General features: G+C 38.5%; 1 protein-coding gene across 1 annotated transcript in view; it reads left to right on the forward strand.

Annotated features, from left to right (window-relative positions):
- The first annotated feature begins 17,328 nt into the window (after positions 1–17,328).
- LOC124776305 (dynactin subunit 5) overlaps positions 17,329–27,819 on the forward strand; it is a 45,761-nt gene continuing 35,270 nt past the window's right edge. The window contains exons 1-2 of the mRNA XM_047251237.1: positions 17,329–17,457; positions 20,180–20,367. Coding sequence (XP_047107193.1) covers positions 17,410–17,457; positions 20,180–20,367 — 236 coding nt within the window. The 5' untranslated portion in view covers positions 17,329–17,409. The remainder of the gene's footprint in view (positions 17,458–20,179; positions 20,368–27,819) is intronic.

Below are 27,819 nucleotides of genomic sequence, written 5' to 3' on the forward strand. Positions count from 1 at the left end.
ACACACACACACACACACAGTGTTCTGTGCCATGCATACTAACTATAATGCTCCTGCTGGAACACAAAAACGGTGAATATATACCTCTTTAAAAGATCTTGACAGAAAAGTTGGGAACTAGTTGCCTGAATCCTCGTTTTGCCTTCCTCTCCAAAAATTTTGGCATGCAAACACATTTGTGCTCTTTTTAGATAGAACGTTCTAAATCCTTTTACCCAGTCTGTCTTTGTAGTTAAGCCTTCATACTCTGCATTTACTTCTGACTGCAACTGCTTATATGTGTCTCTCACACATTGTCTCCTTTTACTCCCATTGGGACTGTCTCCTGTCTCTCTCTTCCATTGTCATTGGTTTCATCTGTTTCCTCCACTCTTACTTACCACTGTATCTTCCTCTGCACTTTCACTGTCTCTCTGTTCCACTGCCATCATCTTTCTTCCATTCTTTTCCTCCCCCATTGTCACTGTCTCTATCTTTCTCACTTACAGTCTGCTGTGCTGCCCTGTGGTTATAAGCTGGTGGTGGAAAATTGATAAAAGTTATTGGCCTCCCCCCAAACTGGTGACTGGTGGAAACATAGTCCCCTCTCTTTTGTTGACACTGCCTGAAACTGTTCCTTTCTCTCCCATTGGCACTGTCTCTTCCCTCACTTACACTGGCTCCCTATGCCCTTCAGAATATCCCACTGCCACTGTCTCCTCTCTCATTTACATGCTCTCAATTTTCTTACCGACTGCCACCATCTCCACTATACTTTGACAGCTCAAAAATTCTGAGGGGCTCCAACTTACTTTTTCCCCTGTACCTCTATATCTATTTGGTAAGAGTTCGCTGGACTGGAGAAGTCCAGACCCCAAGCCTATGTATGCTCTCCACTCATCTCTGGTATTCTTTCCCATTGTCTCCTCTCTCTTTTGCTCCCAGTACTAATGTTTCCATGCATCTCTCTTTGTCTTTTACTGCCGCTGTCTTTCACTGACCATCAGTATCTCCTCTCTATGTGGCTGTGACTGCTATTGTCTTCATTCATCTCTCTTTCTCATTAAACTGCCACTTTCTTTCTCCCACTGTCACTCTCTCCTCTCTCTTTCTCTGCCACTGCACTGACTCCTCTCTCTTGCACTACCACTGTCTCTCTGCTACTCTATTTCAGCACAAAAAAATGTGAATATGTTTCTGTGCCAAAATATTTGTTGAGGAAGGGGGAATGAGGATTGAGACAGCTGGTTCCCCACTTTTCTGTCAACGTCTTTCAAAGAGGACTGTGTTCAGCTTTTTGTGCTGTAACAGGAGCTTTTTTCCCCTGGTTTACTTTTTTTCCCTGCACATTGCACTACTTCTGTGAAATGAATTCTACAGATCAGTTAACTTTCGACAGTTTATTTATATACTTTGACACATGTAAACTAAAATTTGGTACCAGTGCACATAATAAAAGCTTAAAACAAAATTGTTTGCTTTGCTCATTGATTGTAATTCATCAGAAATGCCCAGCTTATGATTTGTATCTTAAACGAGTAAAATATTATTAGAATTATTTTACTGTCTTTTCAGTTTAACATGATTTTTGGCAGTAATTTGAGTTGTTTTCAGGCATGTTATGGCCCTTTTTAGCCCATTTTTGACAAACCAGTAGCACTTCAGGCATATTAGAATACCTGCTAGAAGTACAATAACAAAATATTAATATGTGATGAAAACTTCATGCAACTAGTGGCTCATCTATTTCCATTATTTCAGTTGAAGGCATATCTTAAATGCATGTAAATTTTGCATAGACATCACCCATAACCAAAACTGTGCTTCAAAATGATTAATTCTATTGGACATTTATCTGAATGTGCAGCTAATTTTAAGAAGTAGACTACTACACAACCTACCATTCCTAAAATTGTCCCATAAAAAGCAAGTAAATGTTTTTGAGCCCAGCTGAGTCTTTCATTTTATTTTGATACTAGCTGAGTACCCAGTGTTGCCCATGTACATATTTATTTCTACATCTACATCTATACTCTTTGAACCATTGTGAAATCCCACTGCACACTTATTAGAGCTTTTACCCATTCTATTCACATATGTAGCGTGGAAAAAAATGATTGTTTAAATGCATCTGAGTGTGCTGAAATTAATCTAATCCTATTCCATTGCTATGGGAGCAATATGTACAAAGTGGTAGGGTATTTCTTGAATCATCATTTAAAGCTTCGTTAGTAGACTTTCTTGGGATAGTTTCTGTCTATCTTCACGAATCTGCCAGTTCAGTTACTTCAAAGTTTCAGTGAGACTCTCCCACAGGTCAAACAAAACTGTGACCATTCGTGCTGTCCTTCTCTGTTGTTGTCGTTGTGGTCTTCAGTCCTGAGACTGGTTTGATGCAGCTCTCCATGCTACCCTATCCTGTGAAAGCTTTTTCATCTCCCAGTACCTACTGCAACCTACATCCTTCTGAATCTGCTTAACTCACTAATACTATATTCACAGGATCCCAACTCTATTTCATTTCTTGAAGTGTACAATTATATGTTTTTGTACATTTACAGCAAGCTGCCAGTCATTGGCACACTTTGAAACCTTGGGTCTGGCTGACTTCATTCAGATTATATTTTGTTGTAGATAACTGCATCACTTGTGAAAAGTCTAAGGTTACTATTAATTATGTCTGCAGTAGTATGTGCTTGATCAAGTGGCAGCATAAACTGGAAGAAGTCCTATAATTTCAGAAATGCTGTAGAAGAGTTAATTACGAATACGTTACACACAAGGGTAGTACTGTGTACAATTTCATACCAACAAGACAGGGTGTAGACAAATTATGTCATATATCAGCTGAACAAGTACATTGTAAAAGCAGGTGAACAATACAATCATGCCACAGTACTTGATGTAAACCGATTCCTAAGAAGACAAGATTCCACATGGCAAGGATTGAATATAAACAAAAGAGGAAGAAAGAACTATGCAGAGAATGAAATTTGCAGTGACAACCAAAAAGCAGACCATAGTAATGAGAAACAATGTAGTAGCAACCATCATGCCAGAAGTAGAAAAATCTTTTGTAGAATCAAAAAACCAGGAATATTGAAAAACTGGACCATCACATTACAACAATGAGAATCAACAAAAATAGAAGCAGATGCAGGATTAACAGCAGCAGTGGAGCAAACACACTGTAAAAAATAGGAAGATCACAATGTGTCAACAAAAACAACTGGCAGTGGATTAAATGTAATAAAGGAGCCATCACACACAGCACCACAAAAAGATTGTGAAATACTTCAAAGCATACAACCAACAACTTCAGAAGTTGAAAAAACAGAAAAGAAACCAACGTGAACTTCACAGAGAGTACGAGCAGTCCCTCATTATTTAGCAAAATATTTTTTATTTCACAGGCAATGAAAGAGAAGAAGAGCAAGATAAATAATAATGAATACAGCATAGTCACATATCAAGCTCCAACTACAAGAGATATTCAGCAAACCAGGACTTATAAAGAGAAAAAGAACATCCGGGACTGGAGCAACTGAATTACATTCCCCGCCAGGGTTTCGATTACCTCGCGTCATACCCCGAAATGAGAAATGTCCTGCCCACTATCCTTCCCATCCCTCCTACCGTGCTATTCCGCCGTCCACCGAACCTACACAATATACTCGTCCATCCTTACACAACCCCTGATCCCAATCCCTTACCTCACGGCTCATACCCCTGTAATAGACTTAGATGCATGACCTGTCCCATACATCCTCCTACCACCACCTACTCCAGTCCAGTCACTAACATCACCTATCCCATCAAAGGCAGGGCTACCTGTGAAACCAGTCATGTGGTTTACAAGCTAAGCTGCAACCACTGTGCTGCAGTCTATGTAGGCATGACAACCAACAAGCTGTCTGTTGGCACGAATGGCCACCTACAAACTGTGGCCAAAAAACAAGTGGACCACCCTTTTGCTGAACATGCTGCCAAACATGATATCCCTCATCTCAATGACTGCTTTGAAACTGACGTATACACTCGAATAAAAGTAATTAATTATGGGACTTCATGAGCAAAATATTAGACTTTTCAATCTTCTCGAACTGCTAAAATAATAACTTTGGAAACATATTCTTACTCGTCAAACTGAAAGATCCAGAAATTAAACAACATTTCTTTGGAAGCTTAAAGCATGCGTTTTCCAGCTGTAGAAAGAAAAAGAGGATCGAAGAAGACACAGTTGAGACATTGGCCCCCCAAAAATACCGCAAACTTTGCAAGTAGAAAATTTTGGACAACTTTGCAGATGCATATCTTTTAATCTGGGCATCCAATGTTAATTAAATTTGGTCAATATATAGTCATCATAGATATGAATAACTCTGTGGTGTGATTGGTTCACATGAAAAGTAGCTGTGGTCGGTTAAACCATGGCTTTCAGAATGGTGTTGCCAATTTTTTAGCCACTTTAGAGGCTTGTATCTATATTTAGGTAAGGCTAAATCCCTAATTTTTGCCATGGTGTGATTCAGCATAAAAAGTTGTCAGGGTGATCCACTGATAGTGACCGGGCCAAATATCTCACGAAATAAGTATCAAACGAAAAAACTACAAAGAACAAAAAACGTCTAGCTTGATGGGGGAAACCAGATGGCACTATGGTTGACCCGCTAGATGGCGCTGCCATAGGTCAAACGGATATCAACTGTGTTTTATTAAAAAGGAACCCCCATTTTTATTAAATATTCGTGAAGTACGTAAAGAAATATGAATGTTTTAGTTGGACCACTTTTTTCACTTTGTGATAGATGGCACTGTAATAGTCACAAACACATAAGTACGTGGTATCACGTAACATTCCGCCAGTGCGGACGGTATTTGCTTCGTGATACATTACCCGTGTTAAAATGGACCCTTTACCAATTGCGGAAAAGGTCGATATCGTTTTGATGTATGGCTATTGTGATCAAAACGCCCAACGGGCGTGTGCTATGTATGCTGCTCGGTATCCTGGACGACATCATCCAAGTGTCCGGACCGTTCGCCGGATAGTTATGTTATTTAAGGAAACAGGAAGTGTTCAGCCACATGTGAAATGTCATCCACGACATGCAACAAATAATGATGCCCAAGTAGGTGTTTTAGCTGCTGTCGCGGCTAATCCGCACATCAATAGCAGACAAATTGCGCGAGAATCGGGAATCTCAAAAATGTCAGTGCAGAGAATGATTACACCCGAACCATATTTCTATGCACCAGGAATTGCATGGCGACGACTTTGAACGTCGTGTACAGTTCTGCCACTAGGCACAAGAGAAATTATGGGACGATGACAGATTTTTTCCACGCGTTCTATTTAGCGACGAAGCGTCATTCACCAACAGCGGTAACGTAAACCGGCATAATATGCTCTCTTGGGCAACGGAAAATCCACGATGGCTGCGACAAGTGGAACATCAGCGACATTGGCGGGTTAATGTATGGTGCGGCATTATGGGAAAAAGGATATTTGGCCCCCATTTTATCGATGGCAATCTAAGTGGTGCAATGTATGCTGATTTCCTACGTAATGTTCTGCCAATGTTACTACAAGATGTTTCACTGCATGACAGAATGGCGATGTACTTCCAACATGATGGATGTGCGGCACAAAGCTCGGCTGCAGTTGAAGCTGTATTGAATAGCATATTTCATGACAGGTGGCTTGGTCGTCGAAGCACCATACCATGGCCCGCACGTTGACCGGATCTGACGTCCCCGGATTTCTCTCTGTGGGGAAAGTTGAAGGATATTTGCTATCGTGATCCACCGACAACGCGTGACAACATGCGTCAGCGCATTGTCAATGCACGTGCGAACATTACGGAAGGCGAACTACTCGCTGTTGAGAGGAATGTCGTTACACGTACTGCCAAATGCATTGAGGTTGACGGATATCATTTTGAGCATTTATTGCATTAATGTGGTATTTACAGATAATCACGCTGTAACAGCATGCGTTCTCAGAAATGATAAGTTCACAAAGGTACATGTATAACATTGGAACAATCGAAATAAAATTTTCAAACGTACCTACGTTCTGTATTTTAATTTAAAAAACCTACCTGTTACCAACCGTTCGTCTAAAATTGTGAGCCATATGTTTGTGACTATTACAGCGCCATCTATCCAAAACGAAAAAGTGGTCCAACTAAAACATTCATATTTCTTTACGTACTACACGAATATGTAATAAAAATGGGGGTTCCTACTTTTAATAAAACGCAGTTGATATCCGTTTGACCTATGGCAGCGCCATCTAGCTGGCCAACCATAGTGCCATCTGGTTTCTCCCTTCAAGGTAGACAAGTTTCGTTCTTTGTAGTTTTTTCGTTTGACGCTTATTTCGTGAGATATTTGGCCCGGTCACTATCAATGGACCACCCTGCATATTAAAGCAAATAACCAAATGTTTACTAGAATTTTTTAAAAAAGCCTAGCAAAGTTGGCACATTTACACCTTCATACATGATAGAGAGGTGAGTAGCCTCTCTTTAAAATCCCCCAAGAATTCAACCACTGAAGATACTGAACTGAAATTTGGTATGTAGCCACCAAACACCGTATAGAGCCTTCATGCCAAATTTCATTAGATTTGGAGACGGTCAAGTGGGGACTCTTGGTCCTCTTGACGTGGAACGACACTGTTGCCATTATATGAGGCTTTTTATTTATTCATCCGTGGAACAATAAATATTGTATGGATGTTGTCAGTTTACAACACATGAGCACACATTTACATTCACAATTAAACAGGTTTCTCATATTTTGTGTAGTTTTTATAACTAGTCATACACACATTTATAATTACATAATATTTTGGTGATAATGTCATATGTAGCTAATAATCTACATCTATGTTAAATATTCTTTTACAGTATAACAACTTTTACTTACTAAAAAGTTTTAAGTTTTTGTCTGAAAGTGAGGGGCTCATTTATTTCTTTAATTTCTTGTGGTAATTTGTTGTACAGTTTTATCCCATTATAAAATATACTTTTTTGCGTCTTTGCCTTGTTCTTTCTATCTAGATGGAGGTGGTGACAAGCTCTTGTTTCATGGTCATGTATCAGGCTGTTTGTGTTGTACATGTTGAGATTTTTCTTAATGAACATTATGTTCTGAAAGATATACTCACAAGAAACTAGCTTTCTAAATAATTCTAGACGGTGGGCCCTGTTGTTGCTGTTTGTTATTATCCTTATGGCTCTTTTTTGTACTTTGAACACAGTTTCTATGTTACTGGCACTTGTTCCCCAAAACATGATCCCATAGCTGAGGACTGAGTGTCGATATCCGTAATATGTTATTTTAAGACAGGTATTAATGCATACCGGTGCAAGGATTCTAAGAGCATAGCATGCTGTGGATAATTTCTTTGCCAAAATGTTGACATGGTTTGTCCATTTCAATTGGCTGTCTACATTCATCCCTAAGAATTTGGTACTTGTTACACATTCTAATTCATTATTATTAACTTTTGTTCTAGTGGCATTGTGTTTTTGTTCAATTGGAAGTTAATATAGTTAGTTTTCTTTACATTTAGGGTTACTTTATTTTTTAATGACCAGTTGTGGACATCATTGAGAGCCTCGTTTGCTCTTTCTGACAGTTGTGTTGGATTTTCACCTGTTATTACTATGTTGCTGTCATCAGCAAAAAGTATTTTTTCGCCATGTCTGATACTTTGTGGGAAGTCATTAATGTATATAAGAAACAATATTGGGCCTAATACACTTCCCTGTGGGACGCCTATATTCACATTTTCTGGGTCAGACAGGTGTTTTATAAGGGAATTGTTTGAAACTTGTGATATCTCAACTCGTTGAACTCTGTTTCCCAAGTATGATTTGAACCACTTCTTTGTCACACCTCTTATTCCTATTTGCCCTAATTTATGAAGTAAGATTTTGTGGTCAACTGTATCAAAGGCCTTGGACAAGTCTAAAAAGATACCACTTACATTTCACCTTTGTCCAGTGCTTCTAAAATTACTTTAGTGAACTGTGCTATAGCAGATTGTGTGCCTTTTCCGGGCCTAAAACCAAATTGGTCATTGGAAAGAAGATTATATTTATTTAGGTAATTTAGCAGTCTCATTTTGACTAGTATTTCTATTATTTTAGAAATGATAGACAGTATAGAGATCGGCATGTAGTTCTCTACATTTTCCACATCTCCGTTTTTAAGGATAGGTATAACTTTTGCGTGTTTTAGGTACTCCGGAAAGTTTTCAGATTCGAAAGATTCATTAATTATGTCTGTTAATGGGCCCTTTGTGGAGTCTATACAATCTTTAATTACGCAGACTGGAATTTCATCAAATCCTACTGAAGTTTTATTTTTTGGTTGGTGTACTACTAGTGCCACTTCCCTTTCTGTATTTGGCAAGAGCACCATTGAGTTTGTTGGCTGGTTCTGAGTAGGTAAATCATACGTATCTGGAAATTGCTTGTGGCTTGTACCTTAAATAGTGGCAACTACTTATTCACAACTGTTACAAAAGAGTTACATGTTTGCACCTGTTACTGTCCTTCAAAGTAGTCACCAGAGCTGTGTAGAACCTGTTGCCAGCGATGTAGAAAGTGTAGTATACAGTTAGCAGAGCCTGTTCTGTTGATGGCGTGAATGGAGCAGTCTACTGCCTGTCAAATCTCTGGAACAGTTCTGAAGCGAATGCCACGAAGTGGTTCCTTCATCTTCGGAATCAAATCAAAGTCACAAGGACTTAGGTTCGGGGACTGTGGTGGATGGTACAGTACTTCCCAGTCCCATCAACTGAACAGAGCAACCACAGCTTGCACTGTATGCGTCCGCGCATTGTCGTGCAAAATGATCGGTGGTTTGTGCAGAAAGTGTCGCCACTTCTTTTGCAAAGCTGCTCGGATGCTCCAAAAATGAACAGTAATACTGTGTATTAACGGCCTGCCGTGGAGGAACGTAATGCGTTAGAGAATCACCGTAACTTTAGACCGCTCCATTCGCTAACGGTATACTACGCCTTCCACACCACTGACAACAGGTTCTACACAACGCTAGTGACTACTTTGAAGGACAATAACAGGTACAAACATTTAACTCTTTTATATTGGTTGTGAATAAATAGTTGCCACAATTTAAGTTCCAACACTCGTATCTAATACATTTCCATCATGAGTGGGGCTCTGAACTGTCTGTTCTCTGTAGTTTTTTGAGAAGGTGTTTAGTAATGTTTCACAGGCTGTCTTGTCATGCCCACCACTAACTAATCTCTAATTATCCCAGTTGACTACTGGATGGTAGTCTCCTAGAAGATTACAGTATTATTATGGAACTTTGTACAAGCTAACTGCAGTTTTCTCTGAAGTAACATCAGTATGAGAATCTGGTGGTCTGTAGATGGATGCTATTATAATACACTCCTGGAAATGGAAAAAAGAACACATTGACACCGGTGTGTCAGACCCACCATACTTGCTCCGGACACTGCGAGAGGGCTGTACAAGCAATGATCACACGCGCGGCACAGCGGACACACCATGAACCGCGGTGTTGGCCGTCGAATGGCGCTAGCTGCGCAGCATTTGTGCACCGCCGCCGTCATTGTCAGCCAGTTTGCCGTGGCATACGGAGCTCCATCGCAGTCTTTAACACTGGTAGCATACCGCGACAGCGTGGACGTGAACCGTATGTGCAGTTGACGGACTTTGAGCGAGGGCGTATAGTGGGCATGCGGGAGGCCGGGTGGACGTACCGCCGAATTGCTCAACACGTGGGGCGTGAGGTCTCCACAGTACATCGATGTTGTCGCCAGTGGTCGGCGGAAGGTGCACGTGCCCGTTGACCTGGGACCGGACCGCAGCGACGCACGGATGCACGCCAAGACCGTAGGATCTTACGCAGTGCCGTAGGGGACCGCACCGCCACTTCCCAGCAAATTAGGAACACTGTTGCTCCTGGGGTATCGGCGAGGACCATTCGCAACCGTCTCCATGAAGCTGGGCTACGGTCCCGCACACCGTTAGCCCGTCTTCCGCTCACGCCCCAACATCATGCAGCCCGCCTCCAGTGGTGTCGCGACAGGCGTGAATGGAGGGACGAATGGAGACGTGTCGTCTTCAGCGATGAGAGTCGCTTCTGTCTTGGTGCCAATGATGGTCGTATGCGTGTTTGGCGCCGTGCAGGTGAGCGCCACAATCAGGACTACATACGACCGAGGCACACAGGGCCAACACCCGGCATCATGGTGTAGGGAGCGATCTCCTACACTGGCCGTACACCACTGGTAATCGTCGAGGGGACACTGAATAGTGCACGGTACATCCAAACCGTCATCGAACCCATCGTTCTACCATTCCTAGACCGGCAAGGGAACTTGCTGTTCCAACAGGACAATGCACGTCCGCATGTATCCCGTGCCACCCAACGTGCTCTAGAAGGTGTAAGTCAACTACCCTGGCCAGCAAGATCTCCGGATCTGTCCCCCATTGAGCATGTTTGGGACTGGATGAAGCGTCGTCTCACGCGGTCTGCACGTCCAGCACGAACGCTGGTCCAACTGAGGCGCCAGGTGGAAATGGCATGGCAAGCCGTTCCACAGGACTACATCCAGCATCTCTACGATCGTCTCCATGGGAGAATAGCAGCCTGCATTGCTGCGAAAGGTGGATATACACTGTACTAGTGCCGACATTGTGCATGCTCTGTTGCCTGTGTCTATGTGCCTGTGGTTCTGTCAGTGTGATCATGTGATGTATCTGACCCCAGGAATGTGTCAATAAAGTTTCCCCTTCCTGGGACAATGAATTCACGGTGTTCTTATTTCAATTTCCAGGAGTGTATTTTGACCATCCTTAATACTGAGACTTACCCTAACACTCTTCACATACAGCTTCAATTTCTATCTCGGTAGATTTGAATTTTTTGTCTACTGCAACAAATACACCACCACCACTTTCTTTTTCTCTATTCTTTCAATATGCACTTAAATGTTCCTCAAAGTCTAACTAGTGTCAGTTTCAGGATTTAACCAGCTTTATGTGCCTAATATTACACGAGATTCTATGCTTTCTAGGAGCCCTTCACACTCTACCACTTTGTTGTGAGTGTTTCAGCAGTTAATCACTATGATTTTTATACTCTTAACTGTGAGAGTAATTTTTTTGGCTCTTACACTGATACTTCTGGTTTTCCCACAGCTATCATTATCTGGATTGGATAGAGTGTCACCTAATCTAGAAAACCCTTGTGTGCCCCCCACACACTATCAGCTGCCTGTTTAGCTGCCTCTGATTTGTAATGCACTCTGCAACTCTCATCCCTATGGCACAGGTCTAGGAAGTCACACCTTAGCTTGTCACAGAACACTCAGAGTCTCTGGTTCAAGCCTTCCACTAAGACTAAAAACCAGGGGGGGGGTGGGGCACAATCTGTTCCAGGGTCAGCGCTGCAGATTGTGAGCTTCTTAAGCTCTCGACAGCCCTCCCAACACACACATTTGCCGCAGCTTCCAATCACTTGACAGTAGTCAGGGTGATTTCCGGTTGCTTATGAATAACATCTAGCTCATTCCCTGCCAGAGGAATGGCACAGGTCTAGGAAGGCATATAGGCTGTCATTTTTCCGTCGTTCGTTTTGGAGTGGAACAGGGAGAGAAGATGATTGTTGTGGTACGAGGTACCCTCGGCCATGCACCGTATGGTGGATTGCGGAGTACGTATGTAGATGTAGAGGACAGCAAACACAGTGGGGCTGCACGAGGCCTGATGCAATATTTTACCAAACAGTGAACAAATAACTTTAGACTAAGCTTGTCGAGTCTCTTTTAATTTACGAGTTTGATATGCTGCAAATAAAAAGTAGTCTCTTGGAATTTAAGTAAGTTATAGCCAAAAAAGAAATATCTATTGCGCCAACAGCAAACTTGGTACAAGTTTTACTACTTCTCTGGGGCGTTTTTCTGGTTATGGTTATTAACAATGTTTATGACGCCATATAACCTGAACTGTGTGTTGTATAATGATTTAATTTTGCAGGTACATACAGTGGTATGTGTGAACAGTCTGCAAAATATGTCGCGAATACAGGTAGTAGTAAATAAGAAACGAATGAACGTCACATCCGATACGTAAATGAACAGCGAACACGTATCAGGGGACAATTTTTTTCCTATGTCATTACTTGGACGGTGTCAGCGAGAAAAAGTTTCATAGAGGTTTAAATTACGTGAAGGTTTTCGAAAACGGGCAAACAGCGTTTCTACATAAATATCTAACGAATATAAAGTTAAAATTTGAGCCATTTGCTGTGGTAGTTATTAATATAATTGCAGCCCGTTGTGCAAAAAACCGGTTTTGAAGTTTTCTCAGAAACGCCAATGAACAAATATCCCTTTTATATGCATAAGACACACACTGGATCACTCGTAATGCAAAGGAATCACCGATTTGTTCAGTTTGACTAGGCTGGAGGAAGCTTGTAATATTCAAATGTTGCCCCTGTACTGTTGGCATACTGATGAAAAATATTATTTAAAGGCAAGAAAACATTTTATTAGCTTTGTAATTACACCCTGGATACGAAAAAAAACATTTACTGTAAGAAAAAAACACAGAAGTTACACACAAGCCAAGAATAAAGATATTGACAGCAGAGTCATGGAGCAGCACATAAATATAGACGTCAAGGAATTTTTTCTTTTCTTTTAACACTTCCTCCAAAAGAAAAAAATCATGAAATTATTGCTTTGTCTCTTGCATGCCAATTTCTGAAAATAGAAAATTAAATCGAACTCGTTCAAGAGGTTTCGTCAAAATATCTGCCAACTGGTTGTGTCCATCAATGTGTTCCAAGAAAATCTCACCGTTCAGATATCTTTCACGAACATAGAAATGTCGGGCCTCTATATGTTTAGAACGTCGATGATATTCTGGATTTTTTGCCAACTTCAATGCACTAGCATTGTCAATGTAAAGAACTGGAGGCTGCCCCGACATTTCCACTAATTCTGATAGCAGACGACGTAACCAAACTAACTCTTTTGCTCCTTCACTAGCTGCAATTATTTCCGCCTCGGTTGTGGATGTGGCCACTACTTTCTGCAACTGACTTGTCCATGACACTGCACCACCTGAGTACTTTGCAAGAATTCCAGTTGTTGAGCGCCTTGTCTGGTTATCACCTGCGAAATCTGCATCAGCGTAAATCTTTAACTCTTCTTTTTTATTATATACAATTCCAAAATTTAAGGTCCCTTTCAAATACCGGAAAATGCGCTTTACTCTATTCCAGTCTTCAGTGGTTGGTTTCTCCGTAGCTCGAGCAGCTTTATTGACTGCAAAAATGATGTCTGGACGAGTTACTGTTGAAAGGTGCATGAGACAACCAATTGCTTCACGGTAGGGTACAGATGACGAAACTTCTTCGTTTTGATTATTGTCCTCACGTCCAATAGGAGTTGAGATTGTATTGCATTCTGCCATTCGAAATCTTTACAGAATTTCTTCTGTGTATTTCTCTTGACTTATCATTATTGCTCCATCTTCATATTGCTTTATTTTTATGCCAAGAAAATTGTCAAGACTGCCAGTTGTTATTTCGAATTCATGTTGTAAAACATCCATAAAAACAGCAATTTCTTTCTTTTTACTGCCGACAATCAGGCCATCATCAACGTAGATTGCCACATAAAGGCTATTTTCATTTTGTCTACGATAAAATAGGCATGGGTCTGCATCACTGTTTGAAAAACCAGCTTTCTTCATGAACTCAACAAAACGTTTGTTCCAGCAACGTGGCGCTTGCTTCAACCCATAAAGACCTTTTTTTAAGAAACATACTCGGCCTGTACCATCTTCGAAACCTTCTGGTTGTTCCATATATACTTCATCTTCAAGTATTCCATTCAAAAAAGCTGTTTTTACATCGAATTGTTCTAGCAGCATTTTCTTTGAAGCAGCTACAGCCAACAGAGTTCGTATGGTGTCATAACGTGCCACAGGGCTAAAGGCGTCGTCATAATCAATTCCTGCTTTCTGAATACAGCCTTTTGCAACCAATCTGGCTTTAAAGCGAGTACCTCCATTGACTGCGACCTTTCGCCGTAGAACCCAGCGGTTTTGCAATACTTTGGCATTCTTCGGACGGTCAACCAGCACCCAGGTATTGTTTTCCTTAAGTGATTGAAGTTCTTCACTAATAGCTTGCATCCATTCTTCCTTCTCGTTTGACTGCAATATTTCTGAAAAACAGTTTGGATCTTTGTATCCAAGTGCATCAACTTTTGTTGCCATACAAAATTCACCACTTTCCATCCAGGTTGGTTTTCTTCGTTGTCTTTTATTCTTCTGTTTCTCTTCATTAGAAGATTCAGCAGCTTCTGCTTTTAGAAATTCTGCTAATTCTTTATTTTCTTCAGATTCACTCGACTCTTGACTTTCTCTAGAATCGAGAGTGCCAATTTTTTCTTGAGTTTGGCTTCCTCCAGAAGTGTACAGCCTAGGAGATTTACATTGGTCATCTTTAGATGAATTCGGATCATTAAATTCTTCCCGAGGGACTTCAAATTCAACATGATCACTATGTAAATCACAAACAATTTCTGGCTTAAATTTTACATCGTGACTCAACACCACTTTTCTTTTAGATGGAATCCAAACTCTGAACCCATCTTTGTCATTAACATATCCAACAAGTCGTCCAAAAACTGCCTTATCATCAAACTTGGAACGGAATTGTTTGTTAATGTGAACATAGCAGCCTGTACCAAAAATTCTGAGATGATCAAGTCGTCCTACTGGTCGATTAAACCATAGTTCATAAGGGGTTTTATTTTCAACTGAAGATTTTCCAGTACGATTTATTAGGTAGACTGCTGTGTTACATGCCTCTGCCCACAACCCTTTAGGTAATTTACTCGGATTTAGCATTGACTGGGCAGCTTCAACAATGGTCCTATTTTCCCGTTCAGCCACACCATTTTGTTCAGGAGTGTAAGGAGGAGGAATCAGTAGCTCTATTCCCCTGTCTGCAAGCAGTTCACTGACATTCTTATTGTTAAATTCTTTGCCACCATCACATCTAAATTGTTTGACAACATGTCCATTAGTTCGTGCTTCATTTAAAAACTGCTTAAGCACAGTACACACTTCACTTTTGTGTCTTAAAAAGAAAATTCGACGAAATTTACTAAAATCGTCTTTGAAACATACATAATAATGCTTGCCTCCAAAAGATTTCGTGCTCATTGGTCCATTTACATCCGCGTGGATTAATTCACCAGTACTGGTAGCGCGTATTGTTCGTGTTTTGAATGGCAGCCTATGCATCTTTCCAACCGCACAGCCGTCACAAAATTCACTCTTGGCATCTTCCACATTAATGTTCATTCCTTTTAAAATATTCTTCACATGTTGTTTATTCTGATGACCAAACCTTTCATGGTACACTTGCAATGTTTCGGATGAAGTCATCAAGCTCATACGATTCATTTTTGCATTTCTAACAACACGCATGTTCAACACATAAAGTCCATTTTTCACATAACCTGTCATAACAATATTGCCACTGACTTGTTTTCGAACACAGACATTATTATAACTAAAATTAGTACTGTAGCCTCTGCAGGCAATGGCTCTCACAGAGAACAGATTAGCTCTTGCATCAGGGACGTATAAAACATTGTCCATTCTAGCATTGTACCATTTATTGTTTCGTCGGATTTGGATGTAAACTGTTCCTTGACCGTACGCACACATTTTCACATCTTGTTTTCCCAATGAAATTACTTGAGGAACATCAAATTCACTATACGAAACAAAATACTGTTTGTTGGGAGTGATATGATTTGTAGCGCCACTGTCGCAATACCATTTATTTGGGTCACTGTGATTACTGGTACACACAACCATAGCGTATGAAGTAAATGCAGCGTGTTCACTGTCTCGCTTCTTCTATTTTCTTTTATTGCTGTCACGAGTGTTCTGTGGACACTCTGCTGCCCAGTGACCTAATTGTTTGCATTTATTACACGAAAACTTCTGTTTTAATTGTGACTTCGTCATCTTTACTTGCTGATTACTTGTTTGCCGTTTTCTTGTTTTAGAAACGACAAAAGCTGCACTTCCATTAACGTCTTGTTCACGCAGTTCAATAGTACAGAGTTTTTCAATCAATAAATTCAAGCTTTGCTTTTCTGTCGGTATCGTATCCCAGAGATCCTTAAAATTGTCGTAGTCTTTTCCCAGTGTAGACAAAATTCGACCATTTAAGATTCTTTCAGATAGCTTATTTTCTTCATGTTTTGATAATTCATCGTTCAGGTCCACAAATAACTTTTGCAGTTTGGCCACATGTGCACTAATATCTTCCGATTCATCACGTTTAACACGGAAAAATGTTTCAATCAACATATTCAAGCGCTGAGTACTGCTACGTTCAAATCGGGCGCGTAATTTGTCCCAGATTTCTTTAGCTTTCTTGCACCTTAAGACGAGTTCTGCAACAGGTTTACTTAGCGCACTTGCTATAAGACTTGCTGCCTTTGCGTCGTCCTTGAGCCATTCCACATACGCTTCTTTTTGTTCACTTGTCGCATCTTGTGGCAACTCTACACGTTCACGTGTACCGTTAATAATATCTTCTAGTCCATATGAACGTAGCACCATAGAAATATGCCATTTCCATTTGGCCCAGTCGTTAGGTCCTTCAAGCTTATCAATCCTGACCTTATAATCGCCGCTAGCAGTCATGTTTCTTTACAGACATACGCTCATTTCAAGTATTGTTTTAATTAAACTGTGTTGTTTGCCTTTACACGTGTACTGGGCCCATAACCTGATGAAAAATATTATTTAAAGGCAAGAAAACATTTTATTAGCTTTGTAATTACACCCTGGATACGAAAAAAAAACATTTACTGTAAGAAAAAAACACAGAAGTTACACACAAGCCAAGAATAAAGATATTGACAGCAGAGTCATGGAGCAGCACATAAATATAGACGTCAAGGAATTTTTTCTTTTCTTTTAACACATATAAATGGTCGCTACGTCAAGGGCTAGCCAATTCCAAAATACTTGACCCTTCATGTGTCTCTTCAACAGAAGAAAAATCAATTTTCGTAACATTTTGGAACATACTGGTTTCGTGCATGCACCAGTTCAGTAGCAGCAATATGCTGACACACCAACGTCACTGTGGCTAACAGGCCATCGTCAATCGTGTGAAATAATGCATACGGTGATACTATTGTCATTGTGATCGCTATCGACTCAACTTATGATACACGATTAATATCGCGATCATCGATGGATCGATTATTCCTGTAATCGAAATATGTGTACAGTGAAGACTGTAAATAGTGTCGAAGTGAAGGTTGTGTGTTTGTTGTGTTGCTGAAGTCGAACATCAACAATGGAGTTGACAGATACATACTATAACAAGTCTGAATATGTCGAAACGGTAAATATTTTGGCTGTCCTGTGTTACTGTAGTTTTCTTATTCCATTGCATCTCAGTGACTTGGGCAACTGTCAGTTTCTAATCGGTTAAAAGACAAGGATGTTGTTTCTAAATATTTCAATTACTGACACTGTGTACAGACGAAAAAACAGAAAAATCATGTTTTAAAAGAATTTGTTTTTACCATCAAAAGTTAATTTATCACTTTTGCGATTAAATCCGTGAATATAAATTACTGCTTGGAATATAATGTTGTGCAGGTCCGGTTTGGGATGCTGATGTTTCTCACAATATTAAGGATAGAGTGACCATGTAGCTGAAGTCAGAGCTTTTCATAGCTTATACACAACATACAACTCGTTCTCCAAGAGCAAGTCCAGTGATAAAAGCTTGTTTCTTTAATATTCATTCCCATTCCTTTTTACATATATATGAATAATTTCCCATAGAGAGTCAGGTATGGAGAAAAACTACTGTGTGCTAATGACAGCATCACAGTGATTACAGACAAAAATTCAAAACATTTAACAGAAAAATCCAATGAAATGCACTGAGTCGACCACAATCGAAAAAAAAAGATTAACGTTAAATGTGAAGAAGACAAACTGTATAAACTTTTGTCAATGGAAGTAGACAGAATATGTGGGAAGTTTTTCAAAGAGGGTATCATCAGCATGTTAGGCTCTGCGAATCCTTGTCCATATTTCATGTCTCAAAGTAGCCTACTTTGGATATATGGATTCAATCATAAGTTATGGGATAATATTTTGGGGAATAAGTGCTGGGAACATGCAGACTATTTTCAAGATACACATTGTAAAGAATTATTCAAAAAAACTAGAAATTCTGATAGTTCTGTGTGAATACATCTATCACAACATAATGTACACAGAGTGATTCACAAAGATATGCAAATATTTTGATACGTTATTCTACAAGTAAAACTAAAGAAAAAAGTTCATGTAAACATAGGTCCGCAAATGTTTGGTTACGGCTAATAAAAGATTTTGCCTGAAATTTAGCAACTTCGCTAATATGAAGCCATCACAGAACTATACGAGGTTAAAGTAAAGCACGATTTACATTTATTTTGTTGTTACTGGTTTGGTGACTAATGAAATATGTCCCACACATGTATCTGCATTACTTGCTTGTATTATGAATGCAATATACAAAATTAAGAACAACCCTGTGAACTGAAACAAGCAACAAAATTTGTTCATACACATGGAGCTAAATGCCTTGAAATCGATGGAGACATTTTTTAATATTTATTGTGAATTTGTATGTACACTGTACAACTTCCTTAACACTAAGCTTTGTTTTTTCCGGTTTAACACGAATTCACATGTGCTATGGTATTAATAAATGCAGATTATGTGACACATTCATACTGTTTCAGTTAATGTTATTACCATCATTTTTCCAAAATTAAATTCTCTACTTCTTCTGTTCAAAACTTTGTGCAGTTGTCTGGAATTTAAAAAACAAGTTGTGCCAAGTAGTTAATAAATAAAAAAAATTACAAAATTATGTCTTTGCTTCTTTGGATGTTCTGGAAAACTGCTGTAGATATACATGTCTGGGACATGTTTTATTAAATTCACCAGATCAATAACAAGAAAATAAATGGAAATTGTGCTTTACTTTAATTTCGTACAGTTTTGCAATGGCTTCACAGTAGCGAAGTTGCTAAATTTCAGGCAAAATCTTTTGCTAGCTGTAACTCCGTAAGTAAACATTTGTAGACCTATGTTTATATGAACTTTTTTCTTTAGTTTTACTTGTAGAATAACACACTAAAATATTTGCATATCTTCATGAATCACCCTGTGTAAGAAAAATTCTAAATCTGAACACCACAAATATCCCTCTACATGACCATAAAACAAAATCCACGCCCTTTTTGGATATAATCAGAGGAAACAATTGAAAATCTCAATATAGTGTATTATATCGTGGAATAAAATTGTGCAATAGACTGCTACAAGAAGTAAAAGACATAAATGATCCCACACCTTTAGCCAAAGTCGAAAAAAATTCACTAAATAATAGTTTCTATACTCTAAATGTATTCTTAAAGTAACTATAGATAGTAACTTAATGAACATTGTACTATGTATTACATTATTAGAAAAGTAGGGCTAAGTATATGAGCTATAAAAACTGTAAGAGAAATAATTTTTATAATAAATATTGATAAACATTTGACAACAGCCTTACAATGTGTATTGTTCAACAGATGAATCAATCAGTCATTATAGATTCAACCATTTGCCTTCTGAACTTGTATATTAACTTTTCTTCTTGCCGAATTTCCTCTTGAACTTGTTCCCTTTTTTGTTAGGATGAAGTAACATGCAGATTTATAACATGTCCATTTCTTTCCAATGACCTACTTGCTTGAAGATTAGAGAAGCATGCGGGCTTACTGGCTAAGTTTTGAGTGTGATAGTGGCCATATTCGAGATGATGGTTGTGGTGACAGATGGATGTGTAGTGCAGGCTGTCATCTAAGTTAGGTTAGAAGGTGACAGTTTGGTTGGCAGTTGGCAAAATTAATGAATGAATTTGAATACAAAATGAAGACTGTTGTAGATATGAACAGTTAAAAGGGATGGTGGAGACACTACATAACACATACTGCCAACTAAGAGATAATATAGTTAAAGTCCATTCAAAGGTATTTCAGTACCTCACATAAGACCTCTTGTACTTTCAGGCATCAGGAAACAAGGTTAGCAGGCAAACAGTTTTGTGTGGCTCACAAAACATAGTACTGAGCGGAAAAGTAATTGTTCAATCTGATGCCATAATTAGAGGAGATTTAGCTAATGTACGGGCAGGCCGGCATTGCATTATCAGTAAGCATGCAGTCATTCGACCACCATTCAAAAAATTCAGTAAAGGGTAAGTGCAAATTCATTATTAGCTGAAATAATTATTGTTAAGAATTAAAAATAGTGTTGAAACCATTCTTTATTGTTGGTGACATGTCAATGAGTGCAGTTGTATACCTACATAAATATGTATAAAGAACATATACATATGTGAAAAAGAACCACACACAAATACATATTGATTACAGTGTAAAACTCTAAATGGCTGTTACGTGTTTTCCTGTTTCTTAAAATGTTCCACATTAATAAAATTTCCTTTTATAGCATTTTCAGTGTTTACTTTTGCAGTTTTGGTTATACGTAAATAGAACACTTACATCTATTAAAACAAGATATGTATATTCACAGAGATTGTAATGTAAAAATGGTACTTGTCTTCCTCATTTATAAAATATTTCACACTGTAATAACATTTGCTTTTTAAGTCTTTTACAATGTTTGGATCTGTAGTTTTTGACTTGTTGTGCATGAACGTCAACCATATTTTATTGCTTAGATCAAAGCCTTGTAGGCTTTGTCAGGGACAAGGCAACATATAGTCTGAAATGTGCTTTGTTTCATATTTAGTTAGTTACATGTTCCATAGATAATTTGAATGATTCTTTTATCAAAATGATGTGGGAAAAAACATTTTACAGGATATTTGTACATGATTAGCATCATCATTAGGAACACATTATTATTTTAGTCCTACCATGCAGATACACTTGAAACAGAGGTTTTTCCAGTTTGTAAATAAAAATTCGTCCATGGAATAGAAGGAGTTGCCCAGAAGAAATTATTTTAGGTTATATTTAAAACTTAATTTGCTACCTGTCAGACATAGTATGTTATTGGGCAAATGATCAAAAATATTTGTTGCTGCATACGGAACTCCTTTCTGAGCCACTGACGGCTTCAATAATGAGTCATGAATGTCATTCTTTGCTATAGTATTGTAGGTATGGACATCAGTGTTCTCCTCAATTTGTGATGGATTATTTATAATGAATTTCATTAGCAAATATATGTATTGTGATGGTGCAATTAAAATACCTAACTCCTTGAAGAGTTACCCACATCATAACTGCATGTGAACACCACATATTATTCTTACAGCTCACTTTTGTGTAATCGGTACTTTCTTTCTGAGTGGCAAGTTAACCCAGAAAATGATTCCATAAGACATTGGGGATGAAAATATGCAAAATGTGTCAGGAGGTTGATTGATTTGTTTCCAAGATTAGTAATAGAAAAAGTAGCTGAATTTAATCATTTGGGAAGCTCATTACTATGCTTCTTCTAGTTAAAGTTTTCATCAGTATGGGTACCCAAAAATATCTACATACATACTCCTCGAGCCACATTATGGTACACAGAAGAGAGTACATTCTGGCACTACTAGTCATTACCTTTTCTGTTCTTCTTGCAAATAGAGCAAGGGAACAATGGCCATCTCTATGTCTCCATACGAGTTCTAATTTTTCTTGTCTTCGAGGTCCTTACGCAAAATGTATGTCGGTGGCAGGAGAATCGTTCTGTAGATGACTGCAAGTGCCATTTTTCTACATTTTCTCACTAGTGTTTCGAGAAAAGAATGCCGTATTCCCTCCAGGAATTCTGATTTAAGTTCACAAAGCAATCCCGTAATACTCACATGTTGAACGTCCCCATAATAATTACGTGCTGCTTTAGCCTACCAGTAACAAATCTAGCAGACCGCCTCTGAATTGCTTCAAGGTCTTCCTTTAATACTACCTGATGGGCATCCCAAACACTCGAGCAGTACTCGAGAATTGGTCACACTAGTGTTCTATTGCTGATCTTCTTTATAGGTAAGCTGCACTATCCTAAAATTCTCCAAATAAACTGAAGTTGACCATTTCCCTTCCCTTTCGCCATATTTACATGCTCGTTCCATTTTATATTGCTTTGCCATGTTATACCTAGATATTTAATCAACTTGACTGTACCACATATCACAGTACTAATGCTGTATTCGAACATTATGGGATTGTCATTGTACCCATTTGTGTAACTTAAAATTTTCTACATGTAGAGCGAGCTGCCATTCATCACACCAGTGAGAAACTTTGTCTAAGTGATATTGTATCCTCCTACAGTCACTCAATGAGGACACCTTCCTGTTTGCCACAGCATCACTAGCAAACAGCTGTAGAGTGCTGCTCACTGTGTGCATCAGTTCCATATGCTCGCACCTTTCTTAACAGTCTGCGGTGGATCACAGTGCCAAATGCTTTCCAGAAAACTGGGAATATGGATCTGCCTGTTGCCCTTCATCCATGGTCTGCAAGATATCATGGGGGAAAAGAGCAAGCTGAGTTTCACACAAGTAATACTTTCTAAATCTGTACTAATTTGTTGACAGAAGTTTTTCTGTCTCAAGGAAATTTATTGTATTCAGATAGAGAATATTTTCAAGAATTATGCAGCAAACCAAGTTGAAGATATTGGCCTGTATGTTTGCAGGTCTGTTCTTTTACTCTTCTTAAGAATAGGAGTCACCTATGCTTTTTTTCCAGTTGCATGAGACTTTGTGCTGAACGAGAGCTTTGTGGTAAATGCAAAATAAGTAAGGGGCTACTGCTGTAGAATACTCTCTGTATAACTGAATTGGGACTTATTTGTTTTCAACTCTTTCAGTTGCTTTTGTACACCAGGGATACCTATTACTATGTTGTCCATATGTGAGCCTGTGTGATGGTCAAACAATGGCATGTTTGTTCAATCCTCCTGCATGAATGATTTATTAAAAGCAAAATTTAAAACTTCAGCTTTCCTTTTTTGCTGTCTTCTATTGCTACATGTGTCTGGCCAGAATTTTCTTGGTTTCTCAGCAAGATATTTTGCTATGGTATCATGGTGGAAATTATTGTATGCTTCACGCATCTGTCTTTTTACAGGTGCACAAGTTTCTGCTAACTTTTGCCTGTTAACATTTGCACTTTTTTTTAATGGAGAGTGCAACAATCTCTGCTTCTTCAACATTTACCGATTTTTTTTTTTTTTTTTTTTTTTTTTTTATTAAATCACTGTGGGCCCTTTTTTGTCCTTAATCCATTTACTTGACACACACTTCTCCAGAGCCAGTTTACAGTCAGTTTGATTTTTCCCATAATTCCTCTAGATGTCCATTATATTGGAACTAAATGGTATCCATTCATTGCCTAAGTGGAATGCTAACAACTACTTACCTGCTCTTTCTAGCAAAAGTACTGTCCTACCCTTCTTGATGAATTTATAAACTTCTGTAGGCATTGTCACTGTGGTGACATCTTGATCACTAATCCCTGTCTCTATACTGACATTGTCAATAAGGTCAGGCCTGTTTATAGCTTCAAGGTCTAAAATGTTTTCATTGTGTGTAAGCTGTCAAACTAACTGTTTGAGATAGATTTTGGAACATGTGGTCATAATTACTCCACAAGACTGCTTGCCCATACCATTCGAAATGAATCCATAGACATTCCAGTCTATCCTGGATATGTTAAAGTTGCCTCCAACTAATATTGTATGATCTAGATATTTCCGCTCTGCTCAGTGTAGACTTTCTTTGAATAATTCTAAAACTTTCACAGTCGAATTGGGAGGCCAATAAAACATCCAATAATTAACTTGAGTTTGCCTAGACTTGTTACTCACATCTAGATAACTTCACAGTCAGACTCAGTTTTGACCTTGATAGACACAATATTTTTGTCGACTGCAGTGAATACTCCCCCTGCTCTGACATCCAATCTCTGTTTACGATATAAGTTCCATGCCTATCTAAATATTTTGGCATTTTCTTCCTCGTGATTCAGCCAGCTTTCGGTTCCGAGAATAATTTGAGTGTGACAACTTTCCTGAATAGCAGTAAATTCGGGAACTTTGTTAAGAATACTTTTTTTGTCAGGTTGTGAAGCTTGTAATCTCCTCCCTCTTTCCTTATTCCATCTATTGTCTACATTAGTCTTTTATGTAGATTTGAGAGGAGCGAAGATTACAGTAAACTTTCTAGTTTACTTAGCTTTTCATGTATAGTTGGCTCCAGTTCTTCTTGTCTAGGGGTCTGATTCTTGAAGCTGAAAATGTCACATTTTAGATGCACATGGTTGAATTGGTCTAATGAAATTTGAAGAATTTTTGTTTTTACGTAAATAAATTTTTTGACATTTTAGTATATCATATAATCTTTTGATTTTTCACAATAACAAAGCCGAAATTACATTGTTCGCATAAAATACAGAAATACGTCCAATCACATCAAAAGCATGCTACAACTTTCACACTCTGCAGAAATAACCATATTCCAAAGGGTTTACAATTTTTCGAAACAAATTAATTTCTTCTAGTTTCGTTGCATTATTACTTTTGATTATTATTTCGTAAATGGATCCAGAAATAAATGTAGTCAACAGTACAATATTGCATAATTAGTAATAGAAATTTTAAGTGTGCCAGTTGTTCGTAATTTCAAATGTTTCCAAAAAAATACTTTTAACTGTACATTCAGAACTAGTACTTATCGATTATAACATCGAGACTAAAACATTTTATAAAGTAATTCATTTTCATAAATTTTAGTTTGAAATATAACATACTGTGTATAAAATTATATGAAAGTTTTTAGAAAAGCGACTGAGATAATATTGACCTGTCCAAAACTCTAAAAATAATATTGGTATCTACAACTACTGTTGAGAAAAAGCAATGCTAGAGGAGAGCGTCCTGCTACAGTGTGTTGTTGCAAATTGTGTCTGCTTGCATCCCACGAGCAAGGCTGGCAGTCTTCACCAGTTCTGCCAGTTGCCCATACGAACAGAGGTTGGCCTCAGAACCCAAGCGACAGACATCGTTGGTGCCAATGTGAGCCACAACTTGCGGACAACTGCACTGTACACCCTCAACAGCTGCAGGCAGGGCCTCCTCCACATCTCGGATGAGGCCCTCCAGCAGCCCACATTGGACTTCTTTCCAACCCTGGATGGTATTTCCATAAGGGCTCCATAATGCACCTAACAGTAGAGATCCGGGACACTATTATGCGCCTAACATTGGAGACACTGATAATTAACAATCTCCTAACCCTGTGTGCCTGCTCAGACACTGCTGTCTGCTCATGGAGTGAATGGGCGAGGCCAGGCAACCAGCCTCTGGGTTGACTGTCTAACTCAAGCGATATGAATGTGTTACAACCTGTCACCCATCCTATGGGGAGTGCGGATCCTCACGTCGGGGATACTGCAAAGTGCCTTGGCAGCTGAGTGTATGGGCTAAACAAGCAACACCTGAGATGTCCAATGTGATGCACCAGATTCTCAGCCACCACTACATCTTGAGGTAGCAGCCTGAAGACAGATGGGAATGGCCACAAGCACCTTCAGCTGTTTGCGAACTTTGGCCAGCTACTCCTGTGTACTCGCACAGTATGCACACTTCCTATCCATCCTAGTACTACTCATGTAAGAATTAAATATAACAGCACACAGGGAAACCTAAATGTGTAACTTCCTACTCTCCTGATGTGTCATCCATGGAAGCCACCATGTTACTGAGATGTTTAGCTGGCTGGTCAAAAGAAATGACAATTGCACTGCAGACTCCATGAATCTACAATTCACAGTTACTAAAATGCAAAACTGCTCCTCTTAAATACAAAACCACACAAGGAATTTAAGAATTAAGCTATGGAGGCTCATAGAGAAAGCTAAATAAGTAACTTGCTACACTTCTGGTGTGTCATTAGTGGCAGCTGGAGCTTGACTAAGCTGAGACAAACGGCTGCTGGCTGTTCATGACGAACAATGATGACTGCATGAGTGTAAACTTAACAGTTAGCATTCTACCCTGTTTACTGACATGTGTTTATGTGCTACTGCACTTATTGGTACAACTATTTAGTAACAGCATTGAATATAGCATGTTTTCTCAAAATTTAGGGAGAGTCATTTTTCAGACAACCACATAATAATCTTTGAAAAGCATCGTTAACCATCTCTGCTATTGCCTTCTCTATAGTGAGGTATATTATAACACAAATATTTTCTGCCAAAAGTACCAATTCTACTTGTTGAATGTTAAGTGGAACATCATTCACATATATAAGAAATAGCAGTGCAACTAAATGAATGCTGTTGGACATTCTTTATGATTTCTTCTTAGTTACTAAAATTTTCTACTCTTCCAACATTGTTTGAATTATTCTGCACAACAGTTTGCATTTTGTTTGTTACGTGTGATCAGACCAGTTGTATGTAACATAATCTACTCAATAAAACACCTTGGAATGATCATAAAAAAGTTCCAAGTGGCAACATTTTATTGTTTAAGGCTTGTAATATTTAGTGAGTGACTGTATTAATAACATTTTCAATTGAGCAAACCTCCTGGAATCCAAAGTGTGATATTCTAAGTAAATTGTTTCCCCCTAAAAATTACTGTTTTGAATATTTTGGAAGACATGTCAGTAAGGAAATTAGACGATAATTATTTAAGTCTTTCTTGTCACCTTTCTTATAAAGACGTTTAACAATTGCATATTTTAATCTGTCTGGAAACATTCCTTGTGCTAGTGGTGTGTGTTATATGTATCACTAAGAACATGAGTTATTAAGTTATAAAAACTTTTCAGAACTCTGTTTGAAATTCCATCAACGATTTTATTTTTAGAATTTTTATAGTTCTCTTAATTTCAGTGAAAGATGTTGGTGCTACTTCTAGTTGTTTGAAGTTTTGTCGAATGACATTTTTAATATATTCTCTTGCTTCTTGACTGAACCATTTACCTAATCCTATTTCTGCTGCTACATTTAGAAAATGATCGTTAAAAGTACTAGCATATGTAAATTATCAGTTACAACATTGTCGTAATCATGTCTTTCTTCGAAATGTTCTGGGTTTTTCAGCTCAAGGAGCAGTGTTTGTGTATAAAGATACAAGAAATTGTTATTAAGTCAAGATTTTTGAGTAATGGTTTGCATGGTTGGCTATTGTTTGTTTCTGTCATAATTCAGATGATTTTTTTTTCTGTAGCTAGAACATTCTGAAGGGATTTCCTTTTTCAACACCCAAAAAGTTATTTTGTGTCTAACAACTGAAATAAAATAAGCATGATAAACAATTTTCTTAACAGCTAAGTCAGTTACATTATTTTGGCTCTTGTTGCATAAACAAAACTGTTTGATCGCTTCACTCAGCAATCCACATGATTACTCAATGACAAGTTTTGGCTGTATATCTTTATCCTTTTTGGAGGGGGGAGGGGAGGGAAAAAAAACCTTATAAATATTCAGAATGTACAAATTAATTTGTGATGTGAATGTAAAATGACTCTTTCTACATCATTAAAATCTATTGTGCAAAATGATCTATGGAACATGAAACTAACTTTGTAGTAACTCCATGAAATTTAACAGAGCTTGCAGTGATCAGGTCTTCGTCCTTGGATTTTAACTGTGATTTATTTTCAAAGTTTGTTTGG

The sequence above is a fragment of the Schistocerca piceifrons genome, chromosome 1 (assembly GCF_021461385.2).
Source record: "Schistocerca piceifrons isolate TAMUIC-IGC-003096 chromosome 1, iqSchPice1.1, whole genome shotgun sequence".
NCBI classification, from domain to species: domain Eukaryota; kingdom Metazoa; phylum Arthropoda; class Insecta; order Orthoptera; family Acrididae; genus Schistocerca; species Schistocerca piceifrons.